This window comes from Anticarsia gemmatalis, chromosome 23, assembly GCF_050436995.1.
Source record: "Anticarsia gemmatalis isolate Benzon Research Colony breed Stoneville strain chromosome 23, ilAntGemm2 primary, whole genome shotgun sequence".
Classification (NCBI taxonomy): Eukaryota; Metazoa; Arthropoda; class Insecta; order Lepidoptera; family Erebidae; genus Anticarsia; species Anticarsia gemmatalis.
This window is the reverse complement of record NC_134767.1, coordinates 1697049-1721656: the sequence shown is the minus strand read 5'-3', so window position 1 is coordinate 1721656 and position 24608 is coordinate 1697049. Positions and strand designations below refer to the sequence as shown.

At 34.5% G+C, this 24608-nt stretch overlaps 3 protein-coding genes across 3 annotated transcripts; 2 read left to right on the top strand and 1 right to left on the bottom strand.

Moving 5' to 3' along the window:
* Nucleotides 1–223: 223 nt before the first annotated feature.
* LOC142983054 (armadillo repeat-containing protein 6 homolog) lies at nt 224–13050 on the bottom strand. The gene is made up of 9 exons (XM_076129868.1): nt 12813–13050; nt 11786–11935; nt 11196–11407; nt 10706–10862; nt 10112–10247; nt 9196–9361; nt 2838–2931; nt 1966–2115; nt 224–1456 (listed from the first exon to the last, which is right to left on the bottom strand). The coding sequence occupies exons 1-9, from the start codon at nt 12927–12929 to the stop codon at nt 1241–1243; spliced, it is 1398 nt and encodes a 465-aa protein (XP_075985983.1). The 5' UTR covers nt 12930–13050; the 3' UTR covers nt 224–1240.
* Nucleotides 4875–6605, top strand: LOC142983053 (tektin-3-like). The gene is made up of 2 exons (XM_076129867.1): nt 4875–5598; nt 6013–6605. The coding sequence occupies exons 1-2, from the start codon at nt 4938–4940 to the stop codon at nt 6603–6605; spliced, it is 1254 nt and encodes a 417-aa protein (XP_075985982.1). The 5' UTR covers nt 4875–4937.
* A 566-nt stretch (nt 13051–13616) lies between the features above and the next one.
* On the top strand, nt 13617–24102 carry shrb (charged multivesicular body protein shrub). The gene is made up of 5 exons (XM_076129899.1): nt 13617–13938; nt 17910–18087; nt 19606–19756; nt 20423–20537; nt 21041–24102. Exons 1-5 carry the CDS (start codon nt 13758–13760, stop codon nt 21082–21084), a joined length of 669 nt encoding a protein of 222 aa, XP_075986014.1. The 5' UTR covers nt 13617–13757; the 3' UTR covers nt 21085–24102.
* The last annotated feature ends 506 nt before the right edge of the window (nt 24103–24608 follow it).

Here is a 24608-nt window from a genome sequence, read left to right as displayed (position 1 = left end):
TTTGGCGCCCATAGGCAGTGGCGCTTTCGATCGGTCACCGATCTGTAGGTTAAGGAAACCTTGGTACGGCCATTCAATAGATGGCTGACCGTATAGTGGTAGTTTAAACGGCGTGGGCACGTAAACGTCGGTACCGAATGTTGACAATTAACAGTCGCTAAGTCACGTTAAAGGTCTTAGGGCAGCAGTATTCTAATAATTTCAAGTTAAGTCGAAAAATAACTTCAGATCAAAAGAACAATATTTATTTTGTGACCTGCCTTGTTTCATCAATGAATTGAATATACATACTGGAAGATTTCAGATTCTCTATTTATCAATACATACACAATTATACACAAACAATACATAAGTAACTTTAAATTAAATAAAAATTAAATACTTGATAAATCATACTTGTTAATAAAAACCTTAAAACAATAATTTCAAGTAAGAAAATGCACTAGCCAACAGCGCAAAGCATTTATAATGTTTCTTAAAGGAATGAATAGATATGTCACAACCAGTTGCCACCTTGTAAGCTTGTCACGGCGCGTCGTGTTCTGTATAAACAAGCACTCATTATATTACTAATACATACTTTAAGTATTTACTTTAGTTGCCCTTATTTTTATTAATAAATAAATGCACAGTAAATAATTGTGTTTGATAAAATTAGGCTGGAAAACTGTAAAAGATAAATTGGACTTATAGAATGTTCAAGTTTTAAGATAAGTTTCCATTCTATAAAGTAAAATGCTTCGGAAATGCGTTTTGTTTTTTATTTATAGACCTTTTTGAATGATATAATCGGATATGTTTGGAATATTTCATTAAATTAGAACATTGGCCGTTGTGTATTATAAGGGAATTTTCATAAATAAAAATGTGAGGATTGGACGCAAGGCGGTGAAGATAAAGCCTTTTCTACTTTTTAATCTCGGAGTTTAGTGGATCCATAGAGAGGCAGGTTTAGTTCAACTACCAAAAAATCTTTGTTCAATATTTTTTACAAGAAACTCGGGTTCCGGGACTTGAACTTCCGAGTCTTTAATTTTATATTCTGCAATACGAAAACGGCTGTAGCAGTGCAGACTGTCTAATTTTTGAACAGTACGAAATTATAAAAAAGCAATTATACTTCCTCCTTTTTCAAGTAAAAAATAAAGAATATTTTAACAATACCAAATTCTTAGACCCACAGGGAAGTAGTAAGGCGTATTTAGCAAACTAATTAAATACAAACATACAAATCTACGTATCAGTGTTCCAACTCCACACCTTTCCCGGTCCATTGTTCATCAAACTTGACATCACACTCTAGATCTCTGAGTGCCGACTTGATATCAAAGCCGAAGTCTTTGCCGAACTTCTCGTAAGCCGCGTTGAGTATGGCTTCCACTCCTAGCTCGTGGAACTTGGGATTTTGTTCGCGACAACGCGCTACCATGTTGCGGATCGCCCAGCAGGCGTTTTTCTGAAAAATCATCGAAAATATTATAAAAAATATATATAACTAACTTGAGGCCGCCCGCGACTTCGTCCGCGTGGAAACCCTTCCCGCGTAAATCCCAATTCCCCGGGAACTCCGGGATAAAAAGTAGCCTATGTGTTATTCTGGGTCTACAGCTACCTATATACCAAATTTAATCGTAATCGATTCAGTAGTATGTGCGTGAAAGAGTAACAAACCTTCATATTTACATACATACATTCTCACAAATTTTCGCATTTTTAATATTAGTGGGATAACATTTAATGCAACAAAGCAGGGATAGTAATAGTCGACGGTTCGAACCCGAGGCAACACACACTTGCTCTAACGGTGAAGCATCGTGATCAATCTTGCATACCAAAAAAAAAATTTTTAAACTTTTACTGAGTAAGCCATGACTTAAGAACAAGTAATTACTCCTTTATAAATACGAGAGTTAGTGCAGTTATCTTAAGAAAATAACTATAAAACATAATAAAATAACAACTCACCTGTACACTAGCATTATCTGGGTGTACTTTCATACATTCCACGATCGCTTCAGGCGCTCCACTGTCGAGAAACTGTTTACTGTGACCCGGCTCTCTGAGAGATAACGCCGCTATACTCTTGAGAGTTAGGGCGGTCGCTGTTGCGTTACTCTGTAAAATTAAATAACAATTAATAAAAAAATATCTTTATATTTATTCTTATTTATATGAATTATTGTAAAACTATCTATAAATGTACAAGCTAATTGCTGTATATAAAGTATTCTTCCTTCCGTCTGGGCGTGTAATAGGTGATTTTATAAAAACTTACTAATCATATTCTTATAACGTAGCATTAAAAACATTAAAATTTACAAAATCAATAAAAAATAAGTAGTTGAAGGTACAAATAATTTAACTTCAGCTTAAATAAATAAACAAGAAAATAACATTCAACTATTCACAAGTATATGTAAACAAAACTATATATTTGTTTTATTTTTCATTATTTTTATTGTTTTTATATATTTCTTATTGCTGCTCCGCTTCTATTAGTCATAGGGAGCCATGTAAAACGATACAAAGGGGCCTATATTTAAAGACGATATATTTTTTTGGCATCTTTAATTTTTGACTTGACTTAAGCCTATATTCTTAATAAATTAAATTCTCAGACTAGCATTCAGATAAGCGACCACCCGCGATTTCGTCCGCGTGAATAGATTTCTCGTGGTAAAAAATATCGTATTTATGTCTGAATCCATTATAAATAAGTATATAAAATGGTTATAAACTATCAGACCAGCACTCAAAGCCTAAATAATCCCAAAGAAGAGACGTTTGCCTCGCAGTGAGACATTAATGAGTTTAATTAATTAAGAATAATGACTTACGGAATGTCTGTTCAATACTGATACAATGATGGGTACCATTCCACTCTTCACTAAATCTCTTTTGACATCATCGTTGCCGGCTAACGCTGTGATTCTGAAATGGGTAAAAAAAATCGTGCTTAGATTAACCTTACAAAAGGACAGAACAATATGGAGATGAAAACAATAACAATAACTTCCTAATTTAAGTATTCCGTGAATAGTGACAAATATAATCATTTCACGAATAGTGACAAATAAAAAAATACATTGATATGAAAACAAATAATGGAATAAAAATTTGCTAAATTGCATAAGCATTTTTTTAACCGCCTGATATAAGTATTTTTTTAAATAACTGACAAAAAGATATTGTCATATATGGGTATTATATTAGTCGTATGTCGTATGGAAGTTTAGTCGTATTCTATGTAGGTTATTTCACCAATACCAAAACTTACACCATAAAGAAAACCCAAAATAGGATTCAAACCTATTACCCCAATTCCAAACTATGAGTACCCACAGAACGACCTAATAACACTTCACCCGACCTGGATATCGAACCCGAGACCTCACCACCATTCCCCATCGTTATCATAATATATGATGACATACGTAGAATTATTTTACGATATCAAGTCACGAATCTTTCAATATTTATTTATACACCAACAGACTAGAGCAATGATAGCCGAGTGGTTAAAGTTGTGCCTCCCACGCAAGTCAGGGTTCGTACCCGTGGCTAACGTGAAAACGCCAATGACTTTTCGAAGTTATGTGTGTATTAGAAATCATAATCACTTGTTCCAATGGTGCAGGAAAACATTGTGATTCAAACTTACATGCCTGAGGGTTTTTTAAAACAGTTCTTGTAGGTATGTACTCGTAAAGTCCCCACTCCGCATTGGCCCAGCGTGGTGGACTCAAGGCCTAAACCTACCCTCCTTTCGGAAAAGACCAGCAGTGGGACATTAAGTGGATTAATTTATTATTATAGTAAGCAGAGAACACCACTGGTTACGATCCCTATAACATTTCAACGCTTCATTCACATCTATACATTAATTTGCCTATAGGAAAAAGGTATTATGTAAAGATATTCTGCACTTTGAATTAAGTTTGTTTACCTTCGATTTTAATGAACGCGGACGAAGTACCCATACACAATCATGTATTATCTGAAATGGTTTTACAAATATTCGTTCCTTGGGGAATCAAACCCCCGACCATAACACACAGTATAAAGTGGTATAAAATTATTTAAGTAATAAAAGACAATTTCAAGAGTTCATCCAATCATCATTGTAAAAAAATTAACCGTCGCAGTTCCACACAAATATATACTTACAACAACAAACTTTTTGTTTCTTGTATTGTTTTTTCTTTAGTTTGTTCTAAATAACTCAAAAAAATCTAAACAACATTCGATGGGAAAATCCCAAATTTCATACCTTTATTGTTCCACTGAAAATCAATTCAATAGTACTAGCATACATTGTCATGAAACTTGTCATATAAATTTAATTTCAGGAAGGGTGTTCCCATGGGAATGTAGGTTATTTGACAACAACGCACGTTGCCATGGCAACGGGTTTGTTTACTCAATACGCTTATAAAAAGGGGGAACGCTTTGTTTTCGTCAACATTTGTTGTTTTGGCTTCGAAAGGAGATGGTCTGAAAACTATATAACTTTTTGAGTGTTGAAAGGAACATTAGAGGTATTGAATATTTGAATTTATTTATATTTAATCTAAGTTAAAAACCTCCGACTAGTTTTTAATTTACTGTTTCTTCGAAAACAATTATACATTTTATAGAAGAAGAACAACTTTCTTTGCGCTAACAAAAAATAAAGATTTTGGTATCCTACTTATAACAAATTTTTATGTGACTTTCTAAGTAAGAGAGCGATAAATACAATCTAGAAAGCAATTTAATGAAAAAAATCTTAGTAAAATGTACTTAGGTACTTTCAATAAACACGTAACAAGTAAAATATTTTTTATTTGTATTAATATAATCTAATTCTCTTTCTACATTTGCAGGTTCGTTTCGCCAACTGCAACACTTTATTTTCTACTCCTATATTACCTCTATAAAAAAACTAACAAATAAAAATGTCAGCCAAAAGAACGACAGCCGAATCCGGCGACTACATGTCATTTGGTGAAAAAAACTACGCATTATCCACCATCAAAGTTTGGCATGAACATAATCAGAAAGTTTTGAAAGGTGACATTATTCGAACGACTGATGAGAACACAGCTATAACCAAAAACAGCATTATCAAAGTGAATCAAACGTCTTGCGAAGACTTCAGCGATAGTACCGATCAATTGAGACATAGAGCAAGGCATATTAACTACTGGAAGTCCGAATTGGAGAGAGCAATCAGAGATATGGACGCAGAAATTAATATTCTTGAGAGTCAACGACAACAGTTGAAAAATGCAATGGATACTTTAAAAATACCTGAATATATTACTGAAGAATGTTTGGATCAAAGACGTTTGAGAATGCAATCAGATTTGATATACGACGAACCGCAAGAAGACCTGTTCACTGAATCAGCTTTGATAGAAAACGTTAAGAAACTACACAGACAGTTGTTGAGAGATGTCGAGTACCAGTTAGATATGAATATTTCGTCTAAGAATTGGATGGAAAGGGACTGGAGCGATAAGTATTTGGCTTTTAAGTATGAGAGCGATAATGTTGAGTTGGAAACTAAGAGTATGAATGTTAAAGATTCGGCGGGAGCTACTAGACTTTCTGAAGGTAAATTTTAGTATAGGAATAATTAATGTACCTAAATGATATTTTTTAATACCAAATAGCGCACATAGAGTAATCTTATTTCTTCGGAGACTTTTCATAACAATTTGAAAGTGTTTTTTGTAGCTTATACAAAAATATAATCATTTTTGTATAGAAAATTATTTCACTATCTGTTTTAGCATTCGTAGCTGCCACTAGCTGCATCGACCATATTAATCATCGCTTTTGGCGACGTAAACTATGGCAAATGAAAAAGTAAATTTCAAAAAATCATATTACATTATTGGTGATACCGAGATTTCGGGTTCGATTCCCGGGTCAGGCAACTTGATTTTAACTTTTCTCGTTATAATATTAGCCTTGTCAGCTTATAAGAGCTCATGTAACAAAGTATTAAACTATTTCATTTCCCAGGTCAATCCAACGTGCCATCCTGGGAACAGCACACAATAAACGCGCTCAACGAATTCAAATCAGCGATCGACAAATCAAAGGCTTTACGAGCTAAAGTCGACGCAGTACTCATAAACACGGCAAGAGATCTCCGCTCTCAAGATATAAAGGTGAACAAAGCATTAAGCGAAAGAATAGCTAGAACCGAACAAGTGAAAACTGATCTAGAAAATCAGTTAAAAATAACATTACACAAAATAGTCGAAACTGAGAATATTCTGGAAACTTTACATGAAGAAATGTTGAAGGTTTCGCAAAGATTGCAAGTAGCTCAGACTAGATTGAATACTAAAAATTGTAGGCCTAATGTTGAGAATTGTAGAGAGGGTTCCCTTATAGCGTTGATAGAAGAAGTAAGGGATCTAAATGATTGTATGAGTTTGCTGCAAAAAAGGTCTTTGGAGACGGAAAAATTGAGGGCCGAATTGATACATGAAAGGTCTTTGATAGAGAATGAGATTATTGTGAAGAAGAAAACTTTGTTTTTGGATAATCAAAGGTGTCTGTTCTTGAGATCGCATTATCAGTCGGCAGAGAAAATGTGTGGTTTTTAGGTATTAAAATAATAATGTTATTTTCACGTTCATTAATAATCATTAAATTTCTACGATACTCGTAAGGCATTTTAATAACATTTCTCATTATACATAGAATAAGAGTTTGACAAAATGTATTTACTTGTAAATTACTAGTAATTTTTATAGTTACGGTATTTATCGTGTGTGTAAAACGTGTGTTCACTATCGTAATATTTAATAAATAAACACAATTTTCACGAATTTTAATAAAGCTTTTCTTTTTTTACTTTTATCAAAAAACTTTAGTCATTGAATGCAAATTATAAACCTATTGAAAAGCATTTAAAGGTGTTTTCAAATATTTTCGTGTATAGATATATTGTGCAAGCGGAGGCCAATTTTATCCACCTACTATGGGTCAAGTGAATACATACATGTATAAAACACGACTTCTTCCCAAAGAGATCAAAAACACCACTTAGTATGATCCTTACAAACTTCCTTTGCCTCATTCACATCCATACATTTGTCATACAGTAATATAGGCCTAGTACTCACAGTTTATTAGCCTGCTGTACAACGGCGACATTGTCGTAGTTGTCAGCCAGCACAGTGAATATCGCGTCGACGCCGCAGTCCGCCACCATCTTGCACAGTTCGTGACGAACTAACAGACTCGCTATTGTTAACATCAGTTCTGATACTAGAGACCGTATCGACTTCTATTCCTTACCTTTTATCTATACTAACAGTCTATAAACTGTATTTATGTATTACATACACAAACAACTACTACAAATCGAACTTCCATACGGCCAGTTTCAATAATACTGGCCACCACTACTTAATATGCGCCAGTACTTATAAAACCGGCCACCACAACCTAATATGGGCCAGTTCTAATAAAACCGGCCACCACAACCTAATATGGGCCAGTTCTAATAAAACCGGCCACCACAATCTAATATGGGCCAGTTCTAATAAAACTGGCCACCACAACATAATATGGGCCATGTAAATGCATACATACTTAAAATCACTCCATTTTTTCATATGATAGAGACCAGAGAACGCCACATAGTGCGATCTTTACAAACTTCCTTTTGCTTCATTCACATACATACATGTAGTCACACAGTAATATAGGCCTAGTACTCACAGTTTATTAGCCTGCTGTACAACGGCGACATTGTCGTAGTTGTCAGCCAGCACAGTGAATATCGCGTCGACGCCGCAGTCCGCCACCATCTTGCACAGTTCGTGACGAACTAACAGACTCGCTATTGTTAACATCAGTTCTGATACTAGAGGCGGTTTCACTGGCTTCTATTCCTTACCTTTTATCTATACTAACAGTCTATGAAATGTATCTATGTAGTACATAAACAATTAGCTACTACAAATCAAACTTCCATACGGCCAGTTTCAATAATACTGGCCACCACAACTTAATATGCGACAGTACTTATAAAACCGGCCACCACAACCTAATATGGACCAGTTCTAATAAAACCGGCCACCACAATCTAATATGGCCAGTTCTAATAAAACTGGCCACCACAACATAATATGGGCCATGTAAATGCATACATACTTAAAATCACTCCATTTTTTCATATGACAGAGACCAGAGAACGCCACTTGATACGGTCCCTACCAACTTCCTTTGCCTCATTCACATCCATACATGTTGTCATACAGTAATATAGGGCATGTAACTCACAGTTTATTAGCCTGCTGTACAACGGCGACATTGTCGTAGTTGTCAGCCAGCACAGTGAATATCGCGTCGACGCCGCAGTCCGCCACCATCTTGCATAGTTCGTGACGAACTAACAGACTCGCTATTGTTAACATCAGTTCTGATACTAGAGACCGTATCGACTTCTATTCTTTACCTTTGATCTATACTAACAGTCTATGAACATACACTGTTACCTACTACGAATTAAACTTTAATGCAATTGGCCAGTTCTAATAAAACCGGCCACCACCATCTAATATGGGCCAGTTCTAATAAAACTGGCCACCACAACATAATATAGGCCATGTAAATGCATACATACTTAAAATCACTCCATTTTTCCATATGACAGACACCAGAGAACGCCACATAGTGCGATCTTTACAAACTTCCTTAGCTTCATTCACATCCATACATGTAGTCACACAGTAATATAGGCCTAGTACTCACAGTTTATTAGCCTGCTGTACAACGGCGACATTGTCGTAGTTGTCAGCCAGCACAGTGAATATCGCGTCGACGCCGCAGTCCGCCACCATCTTGCACAGTTCGTGGCGAACTAACAGACTCGCTATTGTTAACATCAGTTCTGATACTAGAGACCGTATCGACTTCTATTCCTTACCATTGATCTATACTAACAGTCTATGAACATACACTATTACCTACTACGAATTAAACTTTCATGCAATTGGCCAGTTCTAATAAAACCGGCCACCACAACCTAATATGGGCCCTGACAATGCATACATAATTGAAATCACTCCATCTTTCCATATGACAGACACCAGAGAACGCCACTTAGTGCGATCTTTACAAACTTCCTTTGCCTCATTCACATCCATACATGTAGTCACACAGTAATATAGGCCTAGTACTCACAGTTTATTAGCCTGCTGTACAACGGCGACATTGTCGTAGTTGTCAGCCAGCACAGTGAATATCGCGTCGACGCCGCAGTCCGCCACCATCTTGCACAGTTCGTGACGAACTAACAGACTCGCTATTGTTAACATCAGTTCTGATACTAGAGGCGGTTTTGTATTCTCTGTGAAAGAAAAACATTTATATTTTTAACTAGCTGACCCGCGCAACTTCGCTTGCGTCACATAAGAGAGAATACGTCATAATTTCCCCCGTATTTGTAACATTTCTCGTTGCTACTCCGCTCCTATTGGTCGTAGCGTCATGATATATAGGCTATAGCCTTCCTCGATAAATAGGCTATCTAACACTGAAAGATTTTTTCAAATCGAACCACTAGTTCCTGAGATTAGCGCGTTCAAACAAACAAACAAACTCTTCAGCTTTATAATATTAGTATAGATTAGTATAGATTTTAGAAAGCCCTTTTAATTAAAATCGATATTATTGATATTTTGAAAGTGGGGTGGGCGATAACTTAACATTTAAAGTCTAACCCTCTTATTCATAAACATACTATAAACCTATTTTAGTTAATACACTACTTGTCTAAGCGTATAGCAACAGCGGCGATACTAAGGTGCATCTATATGTGCCGATGTATAATTGTATACCCTATCGTGTTACAGTCCACTAGTTTTAAGATGTTTTAGTACAAAATAAACTGTCAAAGCGTCCGCACGTCGTTTTACTGGGCAAATCACCAACATTGCAATTAACAACCTTATCGCCGTGAACACTACTATAATATTTTCTCTTTTTCATTTCACTAAGGAGTGAAAGAAACAAAACACTTTATAAGCATTTCATAACTTCATATATTTTTATGAATAAGAGGGTAAGTCTATCGAGATACTAATGGAATCAAACCTACCTTTTAGCAAGTTAGCGAGTGGTTCCAACATCTGAGCGCCGAGTTCCCGCGCGTGTTCATGCGTTTTACCAAACTCCACGCGAACGTCGTCGTCTAACGTCAACTTTCTTATTACTTGTAATGTTTCACTTAGTAACTGAAATAATAATAAATATAATAAATAATAAATATGATTGGACAACTCACACACGGTCATTTGATTCCAAACTAAGCAGAGCTTGTACTATGGTAACCAAATAACTGATAAACATACTTATATACTTCTAAATACATACTTATATAGATACATTAACATCTAATAAAATAGGTATGTTATTTATATATTAAACAAAATGTGATTTTAGTTATTTAAATATCGAACATAATCCAGATTAAAACTAAGGTGCTGTCTATGTTATGTATAAATCTTTAATTGTATCTAGATTCTAGAGAGACCTCTTACACAATGCAACTTGATTGAAATGTCAGGTAAAAAAGTCAAAGTCAGGGAGACCTGTGTGGTAACATATTAAATCAAAATTATGCCTTGCGCCTACGTATTAGAGCTCAAACTTTTATAACAGTTATGTAAAAATAATGCTTTTTACTACTCACCTTCTGATTCCCACAAACATTAAGCAATAACTTCAAGTTTTCCGCTATATTTTGTCCAAACAGTCTCTGTCTGTTCATCTCGTGTTTGACACAGCACGCCGTGGTCCAACGCAGCGCTGATATTAGGACGTCGTCGTTTTCTACATTGTCTAGGATGCTGGAAGACAGGAAGAAATTTTTTGAAAATTGCAAATAATGTAGTGCTTCTGTCCAATATTTGGCAACAGTGGCAACTGCCTTGGTTGTCTGAATATTGTTTATCATAACCCATCATATATTATGTCTGTCGTTACGACTGTTATCTACTGACAGCAACCGGGACCGACTTTTTACGTGCCCTCCGACTGGTGGTGCGGTCACCTATCCATGGAAACTATAAACCAAGGTTGCTTAACTCACTGATTGTTTAATGACAAATGAATTAAAATTTTAATTTTTTGAATTTTCTTAGAAGAAAACTGAATTACAATATTAGAAAAATGATAATCACCTTTTAATCAAATCCACGCCCCTCAGACACAACAAATCAGGCTGCATTTCCATCAATGCGGTCAATGTATCAAGAGCACTGGTCATCAGCTTGACATCTCTCTCGCTCAGTTGCATGAGCAGTTGTTTAGAAAAGAGCAGATCAACTAGTATCTTGTAAGCTCCGTCCTTGCCTGCCCGGATACGATGTGCGATGTCTTTGTTGCATTCTGACTGGAATTGTAATGTTATTATCAGTTACTTTAAGCACTGTTTTACAAAATGACAAAAAGAAGTTGATTTTTAGGGATCTCACCCAAAAGATAAAAATGGAACACTACTACTAAGACCTCGCTGTATATATGTCGTAGTTATATAGTGATTAAGATGGTTAAAAATTTAATGATGTATTTTATTTACCACAATACTGACAAATACTAACAGCAGAATAAAATGCAAATAAGATGTTTTAGAATTTTTTGAAGGGTTCTAAATATTTGCCTGTAAGTCTGAACCGTAAGTGGGTGTTCTTTTTATAATAAATTATAACTGTATGAAATTGATTTTTATTTTGTGTAGATATAATAATGTTTATAAACTGTTGAAACTTACCTTCAAAACATCAAGTTCTGTACAAACAGCATTTACATCACACTTCTTAGTTGCACATAGGTCTTTTAGCTTGCCAACAGTTTCTGATACCAAGTGATTGTCACCAGAGCTTAGAGCTAAATCTTTTATTATGTTCGATAAGTCCACTCCCTGTAAATATTTTATTATTATTTTATTAGTGAACTTTATTTATATTAAACATGGGTTAAAAGTGTTGTTTATATACACATATAAACTCAGTGAAATTGCTGCTATTTATATTGTAATACTATATAAAAAATACTATTTTTTTTTTTTTTAAAAAGACAACTCCCGCACTAAGAATTGCTCTTGTGAACATACAAACAACGGACACAAAGCACAACCAGACCCGAAACAATTATTTGTGAATCGCACAAATAATTGTTCCGTGTGGGAATCGAACCCACGACCTCCCGATGCAGTGGTATCGGCGTGGTAACCTAAACCACTGCGCCACGGAGGCAGTCGAACGTATATGCATTACAATATACTATTTTATACACTATCCATACCCTTTTGTCTTTAAAACAAAACTAATGGTGGATAATAGAAATAATTATTTAAAAACCAAGCCCTTATCTTCTAAAAGAGTAATGCTAGGCGCATTACTAACATGCATTTTTATTTCTTTAAAATGACAAAGACAAAAGGAACAGCTTATAAATACGAATATTCATTTTCAAACATAAACTAATTAAAAAACAACGATAAAAGGTAAGCAATATCCTTCATTCGCCTACACAAGTGCCGTTACTATAGACACTATAGTATGTCTACCCGCTAATTACACCCATAACAAGCTTTATACGCAGTTTCTATAGAATGCGATTACCTCATCCACTATATTTACTTCTTACTTAGAATAAATTAATGTCATGACTAACGTGATTTGATCATCATAAAATGACATACAAAATAAATAATATAAATGAAAAACATGAATATAAATAAAAAGCTTTCGAATAGTGACTAATGAAAGTCTAAAAAGGATTTTTGTGATGCATACCTGTGCCTCAAATTGGGCAACAGCCTCCTTTATCGCTTCTTCAGGACTCATATCAAATTCGTCAATGTTTTCCTTCACAACCTCATCGTAGGTCTCCTGGGTTATTACGCGAACCATTTTTAAAATTCAAGTTAACCGTCTAATATAAGAAAAAGTCGTGAAACTTCAGTATTTGAAATGAAAATTTAAAATAAATTCACATGAGGTGAAGAATATAGCCGGATGATGTCAACTTTGTTGAAAGTCAAAACAAATGAAATGTCATTTGTGAGCGCGTTCGGAATCAATGTACAAAAACGACTACAATCTGAAGAACAGCGTTTCAGGTGTCTTTTATTATTCAGCACTGCAATACCTCTTCAAAAAACTAATATAATTCTTATTTTTTCTATCGTTTATCCTTTTTATTAAACGCATTTAGTTGTGTGTTGTTTTAAATTGATTTTGAATTATTTTAATTATCTTTATTTGTACTTTTGAACAGAAAGTAAATCTACAAAATAGAGTAGCTATAGATATAAATACTACGTGTGTATTATTCAAACTATTTTATTTAGTAGACTTATACTTTGACAGAAAACAGCTTGAGTCACGGTGCGTTTTGAAACATAAATACTTACCAGTTATTTTAAATAGTTTTTAATGGGATTTCAGCGTTGATACCATTTTTTATTTATTGAATACTACGTATACCTCTCTCATTATTTTTATAAATATGATTCATCAACAAATACAGTCGTTAATTTAGGCTTTACGTTGATAGAAAACATTTTCACTCTTGAATAATTTTTGAAAACGATACTTTGATTGTCACCTAGATGACGCATACTCCCGTAAAAGAACGGAATCGAAAAACACGAAATTAATCGTTTTGTGCGTAATTAGTGAATAATCCGAACATTGCGTTGTTTATTTAGCATTTAATAGGATTATTGAACAATAAAAATGAGTTTCCTCGGGAAATTATTCGGCGGGAAGAAGGAGGAAAAAGGTCCGACTACGCACGAAGCTATACAAAAATTACGTGAAACTGAGGAACTATTGCTCAAAAAACAAGAGTTTCTGGAGAAAAAGATCGATGTAGAAGTGCAAACAGCGAGGAAACATGGCACCAAGAACAAGCGCGGTAAGTTTACGATGTCTCAATGATGCAACGTATATAATTACCGTATGTAGTCCGTACAAAGATCTAGTTAGTTCTTTGTTGACATGTAATAAAGGTGTGTGACCTTGTTTTTAAATCAGTTGGATTTCGTTGGCACATCCTTTAATTTCTACACGAGTATTTGCGATAATATAAAGCAAAGAATATGGCAGTAATATTGGCCTAGTTGCATGTATCTGTCATTCGAACTAGTCGTCATAATAGGGTAACAAAAACACAATGATAACTATACTTAACAAAGTCCCACACTTAGATCAAGATTCAGAGCTCTAGGTGTTGTTTGTAAATCTGAATAGTTTCTTTATATTCCTATTACTTTAATCGCACATATTAAAAAGAAAATTTAGTAATGAGTAATAAACCAACCATGTGATAGTTAACTCAAATAGTTGTTTAAGACAATTAATGTTCTTAAATATTTACAATGATTTATTTTTTCTTCTGTGAACCACAGTATTGACCACAGAGTAGTCAGATCAGATCAGTAGGGAAATCGAAGACTACTATTGTTTTTAAAAATCCTGTCTCATGTACAGTAATTTTTGCCCCTTATAAAACTCCTTGGTTAGTTTTAATAATAATAAAAATTAATTATTTTGAAATTATTATTATTGTCGTATTATTTGCACGCCATAATGTGGCAGAATGTGAGAACTTATATTAATCTTCAACACTATTTTATGTACCATATTCTAGCAAATAAATTATTTCATTTCATTTCATATTTCATTTCATTTCATTTCATTTCATTTCAATAAAACTGGCTGCTGTAGTTGAATATTAGACAGGAAGATACAGCCTAATGCAGAAGACATTTCATACTTATTTACAAGAATTTTCCTTTAGTATTTCAAACTGAAATTGTTGTCTAAATATAACTTAGGTACCTATTCTTATTATTGTTAAGAGGAAATTGATTTAACCTGTTCTTGTTATGAGTCATGACAACAAAATAATTGCATAATATTTGCAGAAACTTGTAGCATATACACACATTTCTCTTTGATGAGTGACTAACTTAAAACTATGTAAGATGAGTAGGATAAGGTATACCAACTGAGAGAATAATAATCACAGTGTATGCACAGATAAGTTAGTCTATGTTTGCAATAAGAGGACTTGTGATGTTTGGGGCTACTCTCTATGAAGGTTCATGCTGAAAGCAAACTCAACCTGACTAAGGTGTAAATAGAGGTGTATAGAATACACAACCCATTTAAAATGTTCCTTTATAATAGTAGGCAAGCTTAGTACTTTGTACAGGGCATGTTACTAGGCTACTATTGAAAATGTTCTAATAGACCAATAGTACTTTGTTTGGCAGAATCAAACCTGAGAATCTTTATCATAAATGCATATGCAGTATATATTTTTGTTTGTGAGATTAATTGGATTTTCTGATTATGCAAGTATTTATAATGAATCAATGGATATATTATTTATACAATTCAAGACTTGAAGTTGCTACCTAAATATCAAATTACAGATATTACATAACCCAAGGTTATTGTAACCAGCATCCTTGGCTATGTTACTTTAATTACAAAGAAAATAAACTTATCTAACATGTAAATAATGTAATTATTACATACACTTTAATTTCTAACTATTTGGCTGACCACAGATACACTTTTATACTTACACTTTTACCCGTTTTACAAATTAGATGAAATTTGTATTGAATAAGTCAATTTCTTAGTTAATCCGTGATTGTAATGAGTCATTTGCGCGATATTTCTAAGTTAATTATAATCACATCTTCAGTAAATGACTGAAGCCATTAAAGATAACAATAGCTCTAGACACATTAGTGGGTTTAGTTCAACTATGACGTCATAACATTGTAACATCGCGCTTTTTATCAGAATGGACTAAGCTAGAGGTCTTATATGATAGTAGCTAAAAAAATTTTTTATTTTCAAGTTATTAATTGTGCCGCGCCGGTCTACGAGCTTTTGATTCCCGTGTAGTGCAAAGTGATTTTTAAGTAAAAAGTATGTTTTCGAATTTAATAATTTTCTATAAATTCATACATTATTCATTATACAGACTACAAAAAAAGTTTCTATTTTTATACTATGACTGTTTTTATGGGACGAATATTACCATATTAATATTATAATTTTCTTTAAAAAAGTCCTATACTGCACAAAAATACTTGCCAATTTTATTTATGTCTGATTTGATATTCTAAAAATAAAATCTCTTTAATATCGAAATAATTGAAATAAAATGCTAATATTGGAATAAAATTAGAATTTTTAATTTATAAACATATAAACTAGTTAGATTAATTTTATGCAACGACAGCAAAAAATAATGGAAAACTTTCTTGTTCTATTGACACCTGTTTTCTATTGTCGAGGCCATACGATAAAGATACTGGCCACCAGAACTCATACGATTTTTTTTCTTCCACAATTCGGTACTTGACTCCCAGTCAAATAAGCTACTCTTTATGGAATGTCAAAACACAATTTTAGTATAGAAATAGGGTGTAGTGACGTCACAGTTTCGTATAATTGTTGGTATCAAATAAGTGTCTAAAAAAATGTTTGTCTGTAATCATTACAATTTTAACATTATTTACGAAAAAACTTATATAGCATGCGTATTTTAGATGAAACTTTTACGAGTAAGTATAAGTTTAATAATTTTTCATTAACCCAATCAACTACCCAACTGTACATTCTGCTACTTAATACTGCACTGTTTACTTTAATATTCTGAGAGTCTGCGTTACTCTATCTGTGTTAAATAAAATTACGGCCAAGCTATACTAATAAGTAATTAAATAAATAAGTCTTTTTGGCCCAATCACACACAGTCATCTGATTCCCAACTAAGCAGAGCTCGTACTATGACAGTCAGACGACTGATAAACATACTTATATACTTATTTTAATTAAATCGATTAAGACGATCGTCTGAGTTGATAGGTAGTAGGTACTGCAAGAGAGACTGTATAAAAATAAAAAGAAGTGAGCATCACAAGCCCTGTTCAATAATAATTCATGATCATGTTGTATACTTTTATTATTTTTTATTTACGCTCAGGGCTGTATCACAAAGCATATTTTCATTCAGTGTATCAACACATTTCGACGGTCGCGGTCCTCTCTTGGACATGTTATATTCGCGATTCACTTTCACCTGAATAAAACATTAGTTTATTAACAATAAGACTCAAAAAATCATTAAAGCATTTCGATAATGTAGTTCTAATTAAACTCATTTTAATTGACTTACGTCTTTATTTGAGTCAATCAAATCTGTGTAAAAAGGACAATATTCTTTCATTCATTTGATAGACGTGTTTAATAACAATAGTCGTGACTTTAAAACAATTTTATGACATAGTATTGACATTAAAAAGTGCATATTATTCGTGTTTTATTCAGACGGCTCTGTACGACTGTTTAAGTATTCTGTGCTGTGAATACGCCCGCTTTAAGACATTTTCCTTAACTGTGTGCTAATTTTCACTCATTCAGTTTATCCGTTTTTACGTGATTATTTTACAAAACATACAATCTTTGTGTCACTAGAATGTTCCCTCAAATACTTGACAATTGTATACATAAAAAAAACTATGAAAAAATATAATTGTATCGTGTATTAAACAGTAATCAACGCGACCAAAGCTTGGATTCATTGATATTCAGAAGTGAATTTAAAAAACTATTCTATGAGATTTTTACACAGTGCTTTATCAATAAGAAACTATTCAGATTTTTTGAGATTTTTGCACAGTGTGTTAAACCAATAATAAACAATTTTGATAAAGTTAAACATCATTAATTCCGTTTACTAAACATAATCTTACTACAAGATTATCAAAGCGTTCCCTTTAGGCATAACATAGCCTGTTTATACTACTACCAATATGTACGCAATAAACTGTGATTTAATCCATTCTTGGACGTTGCCAGCCGCGATTGCTGCGTTGAAACGTAAGAAGCGTTACGAGAAGCAGCTCACTCAGATCGACGGAACCCTCACTCAGATCGAGGCACAGAGGGAAGCATTAGAGGGCGCTAATACTAATGCACAGGTGCTGAACACTATGCGAGAGGCGGCTAATGCCATGAAACTGGCGCATAAGGACATGTGAGTATACATCCATACTAATATTATAAATGCGAAAGTAACTCTGTCTGTCTGTCTGTTACTCAATCACGCCTAAACTACTGAATCAATTTGCATGAAATTTGGTATGGAGATATTTTGATACCTAAGAAAGGACATAGGCTACTTTTTACCACGGGAAAATAGGAAATTCAGGTGGCAGACGAAGTCGCGGGTAAAAGCTAGTTTTATATAATTTTTAATAAGCAGTGTTCGCCGAGTGGTATAAGTTGGCATCTACCACACAAATGGTCGAGAGTTCGAACCCGAGGCAACATAATAATAATTGGTATGTTGCCTCGGGATCGTTGCTCACTACAATTATGTTGTCAATTGTACTACAAAATTGTTTATTTTTTATACATATTAAATGAATAGGACGGAACAATGTATGAAATTTAAAATATTGTAAAATTTCTGCGTGGTACGAAATCCTGAACTAGCCATTTAAAGCTATTTAAGCTGTAAAGTCGATTTAAAAAATGGGGCCGCAAGGTTATGGTCCTTTGCCCAGCAGTGGGACGGTATAAGCTAACCAGCTAGCTTTCTGATTTGTCTATCTATGCTTGGATTTTTCCATGAGACAAGTAATACAATCCTTATAAAATTATTCATTTGATTGATACTAAAAAACGACATTCCAATTGATTAGAAAGTTTAGCGCTCAAAAATAGCATCTATGCGAAATGATTCGCCGTGTCTTTGTTGCAAAAATTTTACTTAAAGCTGCCCATACATTGGTTATCCTCAAATGAGTCATACACATACAAAGGAGAGTCTGGAGGGTTTATAAAGAAGCCAGTATTGACAATGATTGTGCAATATGTTAAGTTATTCAACAAATAAGTTCAGCGTAAAGTGATGTGTTTTGTTCCTATGGGATCTTGAAAAGTAGGACAAAAATCATTCATAATAAATAAAATGAAAATAAATAAAATAATCTTTATTTCGGACTAGTCATAGGACATCCATAATAAAGAACGCGTTTTTCTAAGTAGGCTCAAAGCAGCACTGAAGTGACATTGTTTTTTAATAGTAAAGATTTCTTAATGTATAATAGAATACGTGAATTAACGCGAACACGCATTTTACCTTAAAATGCGTAACGTTTCGGCGTAGGTTGCACTCGCCGTGGTTCCAGGCTGATTGGCTGGAGGCTCCAGTCAGCCTGGGACCACGGCGAGTGCAACCTACGCCGAAACGTTACGCATTCTATTATATTATAAACATGTAACGCGAGAGTTTAAAAGTTATGATAAAGATTTCTTCTTAATTTCCGTTCTTAACTTTTGCATCGGCTAAGACTTACAATATAACAAAGAGTTCTGGCGTGTTATTCCCAGTAAGACAATAAGAAACCGTAATATTAGAATTTAATAACCATTTTTCTTTCTTCAACCTTATAATCCTATTAGAGTAATCAGAGGCTATAATGTTCTCTTGGAAACGTCAATATCGTTCAAACTCTTTTTTTAATAAGATGTTTTTCCTTTATTCCAGTGATGTAGACAAAGTTCACGACATCATGGACGACATCGCCGAACAGCACGACATCTCGCGGGAGATCACTGACGCGATCAGCAACAACGTCGCCTTCCCCAACGACATCGATGAGGATGAGCTCGAGAAGGAACTGGAAGAGCTGGAACAGGTACACAAACAAATAATTTTGCAAAATTTAATGAACTTTTGTTCTACAGTTAGGCTTAGCAGTGAAAGGATAACAGACATAATTAGGTCGAATAAAAATAGTAGTAGAGTCGTGCGGCTGTTGTTAACTAGGCCGATCCATCTCTAAAGTTAAGCCACGCTTGCCGAGGTTGTTCTGTGGATTTGTGACCATCTTATACCTATCGAGTTCTTCCGTGTTTCGGAAGGCACGTTAAAGTGTGAGGCCGGCTGTCATTTTCGACGATCTTTGAAAGTCGATAACAGTAGTCAGCAGCTTGAAAGTCTGACAACCAGTCTTACCGAAGGGTATCGTGTTATAACTCAGGTAACTGGGTTGTGGAGGTCAGATAGGCAGTCGCTCCATGTAAAATACTGATATTCAGCTGCATCCGGTGAAACTACAAGCCGACTCCCACATAGATTGGATGAAAGGCTAGGCTCAAAAAATAAACCTTAAAGTGGTTGAGGACAACTCGATCGAGGCAACACGCATATGATTCCCAAAGAGGGTTGACGTCAGGTAGGCGGCAGACGGCAGGGTTGATGGCACAGTGAGGCATTTGAGTCTGTACAAAAATTAACGACTAATAATAAAAAAAAATACGAATATTAAATTTGTAATGATGTGTCAATTTGGTTATTCCAGGAGGATCTGGACAAGGAGATGTTGGGCATCAGCGTGCCGACAGACAACCTGCCCGATGTCCCGGCTTCGGAGCTCGTGCACGACAAGCCCAAGCCGAGCAAGTCCAAGCAGACGGGTTAGTATTACTTTACAACAAGTTATTTAGATTTCAATGAAAACTTTATTTTGGCCCCGAATGGTAAATTGTTTGAGTGATTTTTATATAATTAAATGAATGAAACTTTAAATCAAAGTTTATAATTCATGTGATTTACTATTTAAGGCTCATGACGATGTAATGGAATTAAGAAAAATAAATCAAATAAGATATTTTGATTAATCGAGGGACTGTTCATTTGTTGGACGACTACAAGCATTTTATGTTCGATCATCTGTTGCGGACATAGATAGCTTAGATGTGTAATAGTTCTTTATTACATGGGTTTCCAAACTTTTTTGATTACCACCCTTAAAACAAACGCTCCACAAAAACTCATAAAAACACATAAAATATTGTCTTTGGACTCACTACCGCCGCTCATGAAATGCTTCAACGCCTACTAGGGAGCGGTATCGCCCACTTTGGGAACCTGTGCTCTATAACATAATAATAATGTTAATAATTTGTTTTGCTTTCAGAGGATGACGAAGAGCTCGCACAACTGCAGTCTTGGGCCACATAATGCGTCGCAGTGTATCTGTATAAGTTGTACGTTTGTGATATTTTATAGGTATTGTATAGCAAACGGCTGCGGAATTATTGTGGGATAACATTACAATGCTTGCATAACATAAAACCTGTTAAATCGGAAGAAGTAGGCAATACTCTTTGAAAACCGTTTAAAATCTTTACTTACATGAATTATTGATGAATAGTTAGGATAATACGCCGAGTCGAGTCTACAATATATATCCGTGGAATTTAGATTATCGAGAATTTCGTTAAATTCTAATGGCACTGACAAACAAACCGCAGTCGCCATCTAGGGTACGTCATTGACGTTTGGTGAAAATGTTTTGTTAGACAAGTGTTGCCACTGCTACGGCGATTGCCGTGATTGCCCGGATTATCATCTAGTTGTAATATAAGCCCCTTTCTGCATAAGCGGTTAACTGCGGAAACGGTGAGCCGCGCGGTTTGTTTAATATTCAACTGACGTGGTGGCTAAATAGCGTTTTACAAGCCGTTGCATATTAAACTGTAACCGCGTGTTTAACTACTTCTGCGGCTAACGGCTAGTGTGTAAAAGGGGCTTGCCCTTTTAGTACGATCGAATCACTTCATGAAGTAGTTATAGCTTCGCGGCCCGTCGTGTTCTGAGAAAGTGCGTTTTTGTAATGTTATCCTACAATATTTTAAAATAATATTGTATAAATATGTATTAAAAGCATGTCAAAACTAGAATTCGCTTTCTCAAACGAATAACTGTACCGCTGCCTTATATACACGTTTTCTTATATAGTCGAAATATTGATGGAAGAAAAAATGGCGGCAGATTTATTTTTGTTATTTATAAATTTAAGTTAATTTTTACATACAGTTAATAAGTATCGTGTACATTTGTTTTTTATTTTATTACCTTGTGTAGTTTTTGATGTGGTTAGGCTAAAATATACCAAAAACTATTTTATTCCACTCACATTATGAAATGCGAATGAACTCGTTCTTCGGTCTCTTCCCAACTTTATGAAAAAAAAAACGTAATTTTATGTATGTAACTTTATTTGTTACGATTTTACGTCTAAAGAGCTGATTTAATTTGGATGAAATTTTGGTGGCAGATTACACCAAATGCCTACCACCATACCGGTCTTACCGTAGGGTATCGTGTTATAACACAGGTAACTGGATTATGGAGGTCAGATAGGCAGTCGCTCCATGTAAAATTCTGGTATTCAGCTGCATGCGGTGAGACTGCAAGCCGACTCAAACATAGTTAGAAGAAAGGCTAGGCTTACATTACACTGGAAAGACGGTATAATGTATTTAGAGAAAATTTAATGTATAGCTTTTTCTTATATTTTACTTTAACCACATCAAAGTTAATAGTTATAAATACCTCACGAAGTATATAGCTGGTAACTGAATCATACATCACACTTTCAATTTAAAAAGGTCGTAAGTAGGTTCTATGTAAATTGAACTTAAGCCTTTCTTTTACTAAAGCAGCAACGTATTGGAGGTCCAGTTCCTTCTTAATAACAGAAAAGCTTAAGTGTTCGTAAATTAGCATCAATTTGTTGTTTCTTATAGCCTTTTGTTACTGACAGTGTGATGTATGAACAAAGATATCAAAAAAAATTGTTTTTAATATTGAGTTGTTCTTTCTTATGTCGAATTTGGGTATAAACTATGCTAGTAGTTTGATAGCGCATCTTGTTATGGGAAAATCAGAAAGAAAAGGTGGTTTTTAGGTATACCGAGGTAATTTATGAAGAATCGGTTGAAGATTGATCGATTATCGGTAGAAAATCGATTGATAAGCTACCGATTGGACAGTGTCCAGAAGGGGCAATTTGTTCGCTCGTTACTAAGATACTAGGCGCCCATACATCGCGTCCACAAGCTTCGCGCGAGATCGAAAAACGCGCGAAGCTCACATTCCTTGTGGACAGAACGTTTGCGCGAAATACGCGCGTAAAATTCGCCTATTCTAGACAAGGTCTTAACTGCGAGACGTCTGGCTAACGGCTTTCTATAAGCTATCTCTAGTAAGGCTCCTAACTATCTTTAGTACTGCAGATAATAAATGAATTGATGTGGTATGGTAACATCTATAGTGAAATAGTAAGAGCTCGTATAGGTCGGCTAAGTTAAGCAAGCTAGATGCGGTATAGCTTCGGATTGGTGACCGCTTTGCGGTATGCCAGCCAACTTAGAAGGCGTCAGATTCGTAGTATTAACTCTAGGTCAGAAATTTTCAAGCGGTATGAAGATTTATGAAGGTAATTCGATTCGGTAATATTTATGATTACGATAAGAATGACTTGATATTAAATAGGGTTTTAATTTATAATTCACGAACTATAAATTTCGAAAAATTTGTTTGGTATTTGAAACTTAATGTTTGAATCTGTTTGGATACGCATTCGCAAGAAATTATAAAACTAGTCGAACTGCGCCACGGAGGCAGTCAAATTAATTGATCATGAATTAATTATTATTACTCCACAAATATTCCAAATTAAAGTTTCAAGTATCAAAACAATAAAAAAATAACACTCACTTTATTTCAAAACGATAGCACTATGTATAGGAGCAAAGCTAGATCTTCTTATGTTATGCATTCATCTTTTAATAAAGTCACGTAAATAACCGAATGTGTGTAGCAAGCCTAACCGGTCAATGTAATATTCGGCGAGCTTTTTGCATATACAAACCCAAATCTGTTATTTACAATCGCAGACGGAGGAATATTTGTAACGGAGGTTCATTTTAGTTCATCATACATAGGTAATATAACTTACCCGCGGTTTGGCGGTAGTTTATCTATTCAATAGCGTTTTTTTGTATGAATTTTAACGCTATTGAATAGATGAACTACCGCTAAATGGACTCAGAAACCGGGCGGTACTAATTTAGTGGCTTTATTGAAAGGTGTAAAGGATCTTATCGTTTAAGTAGGTTAGTGCTAACTGTATGATGCGTACATTTTTTAAGCTGTAACATTGGTTCGATAATATATTTTATTTTAAGATTTTTATTGTTTTTTTTTTATTACCCTGCCTGATTTACAAAGAGACCTTAGGCAAGCAGCTGGTCGTAAAACAGACAAATCTTTTTAGAGCATGTTTTTCCGAACGAAAACATGTTTTGCCGACCCCACTCAATGTGGAATTTATTGAACCTATAGAAAATTTGGAAAAAAATAGAAAAAATATGAAACTATAAAAAGCAGTTTTGAAATTTTTACGCAATATTTTCTAGTAATAATTTTGCTTAAGTTGAACACCAAACTTGGGATCATAGTTGCAACGAACTACTTAGCCACTGCTTGCTGGAAATGTATTTTATGTTCTACTAAAAAAACTAAATATTGAATAGTTACATTCGTTACAGGCGAAATTAAACCCTATCTTGAAGTCAAAAGGTTTATTTCACATTGAACTACTAAATATTAAAATTATCCGTGCCTATTATATGCAGGTATTGTCAGTGGCTAGACTAGCGAGTAGGTTACTGTTTCTATGTTTGTATTCATGTTTC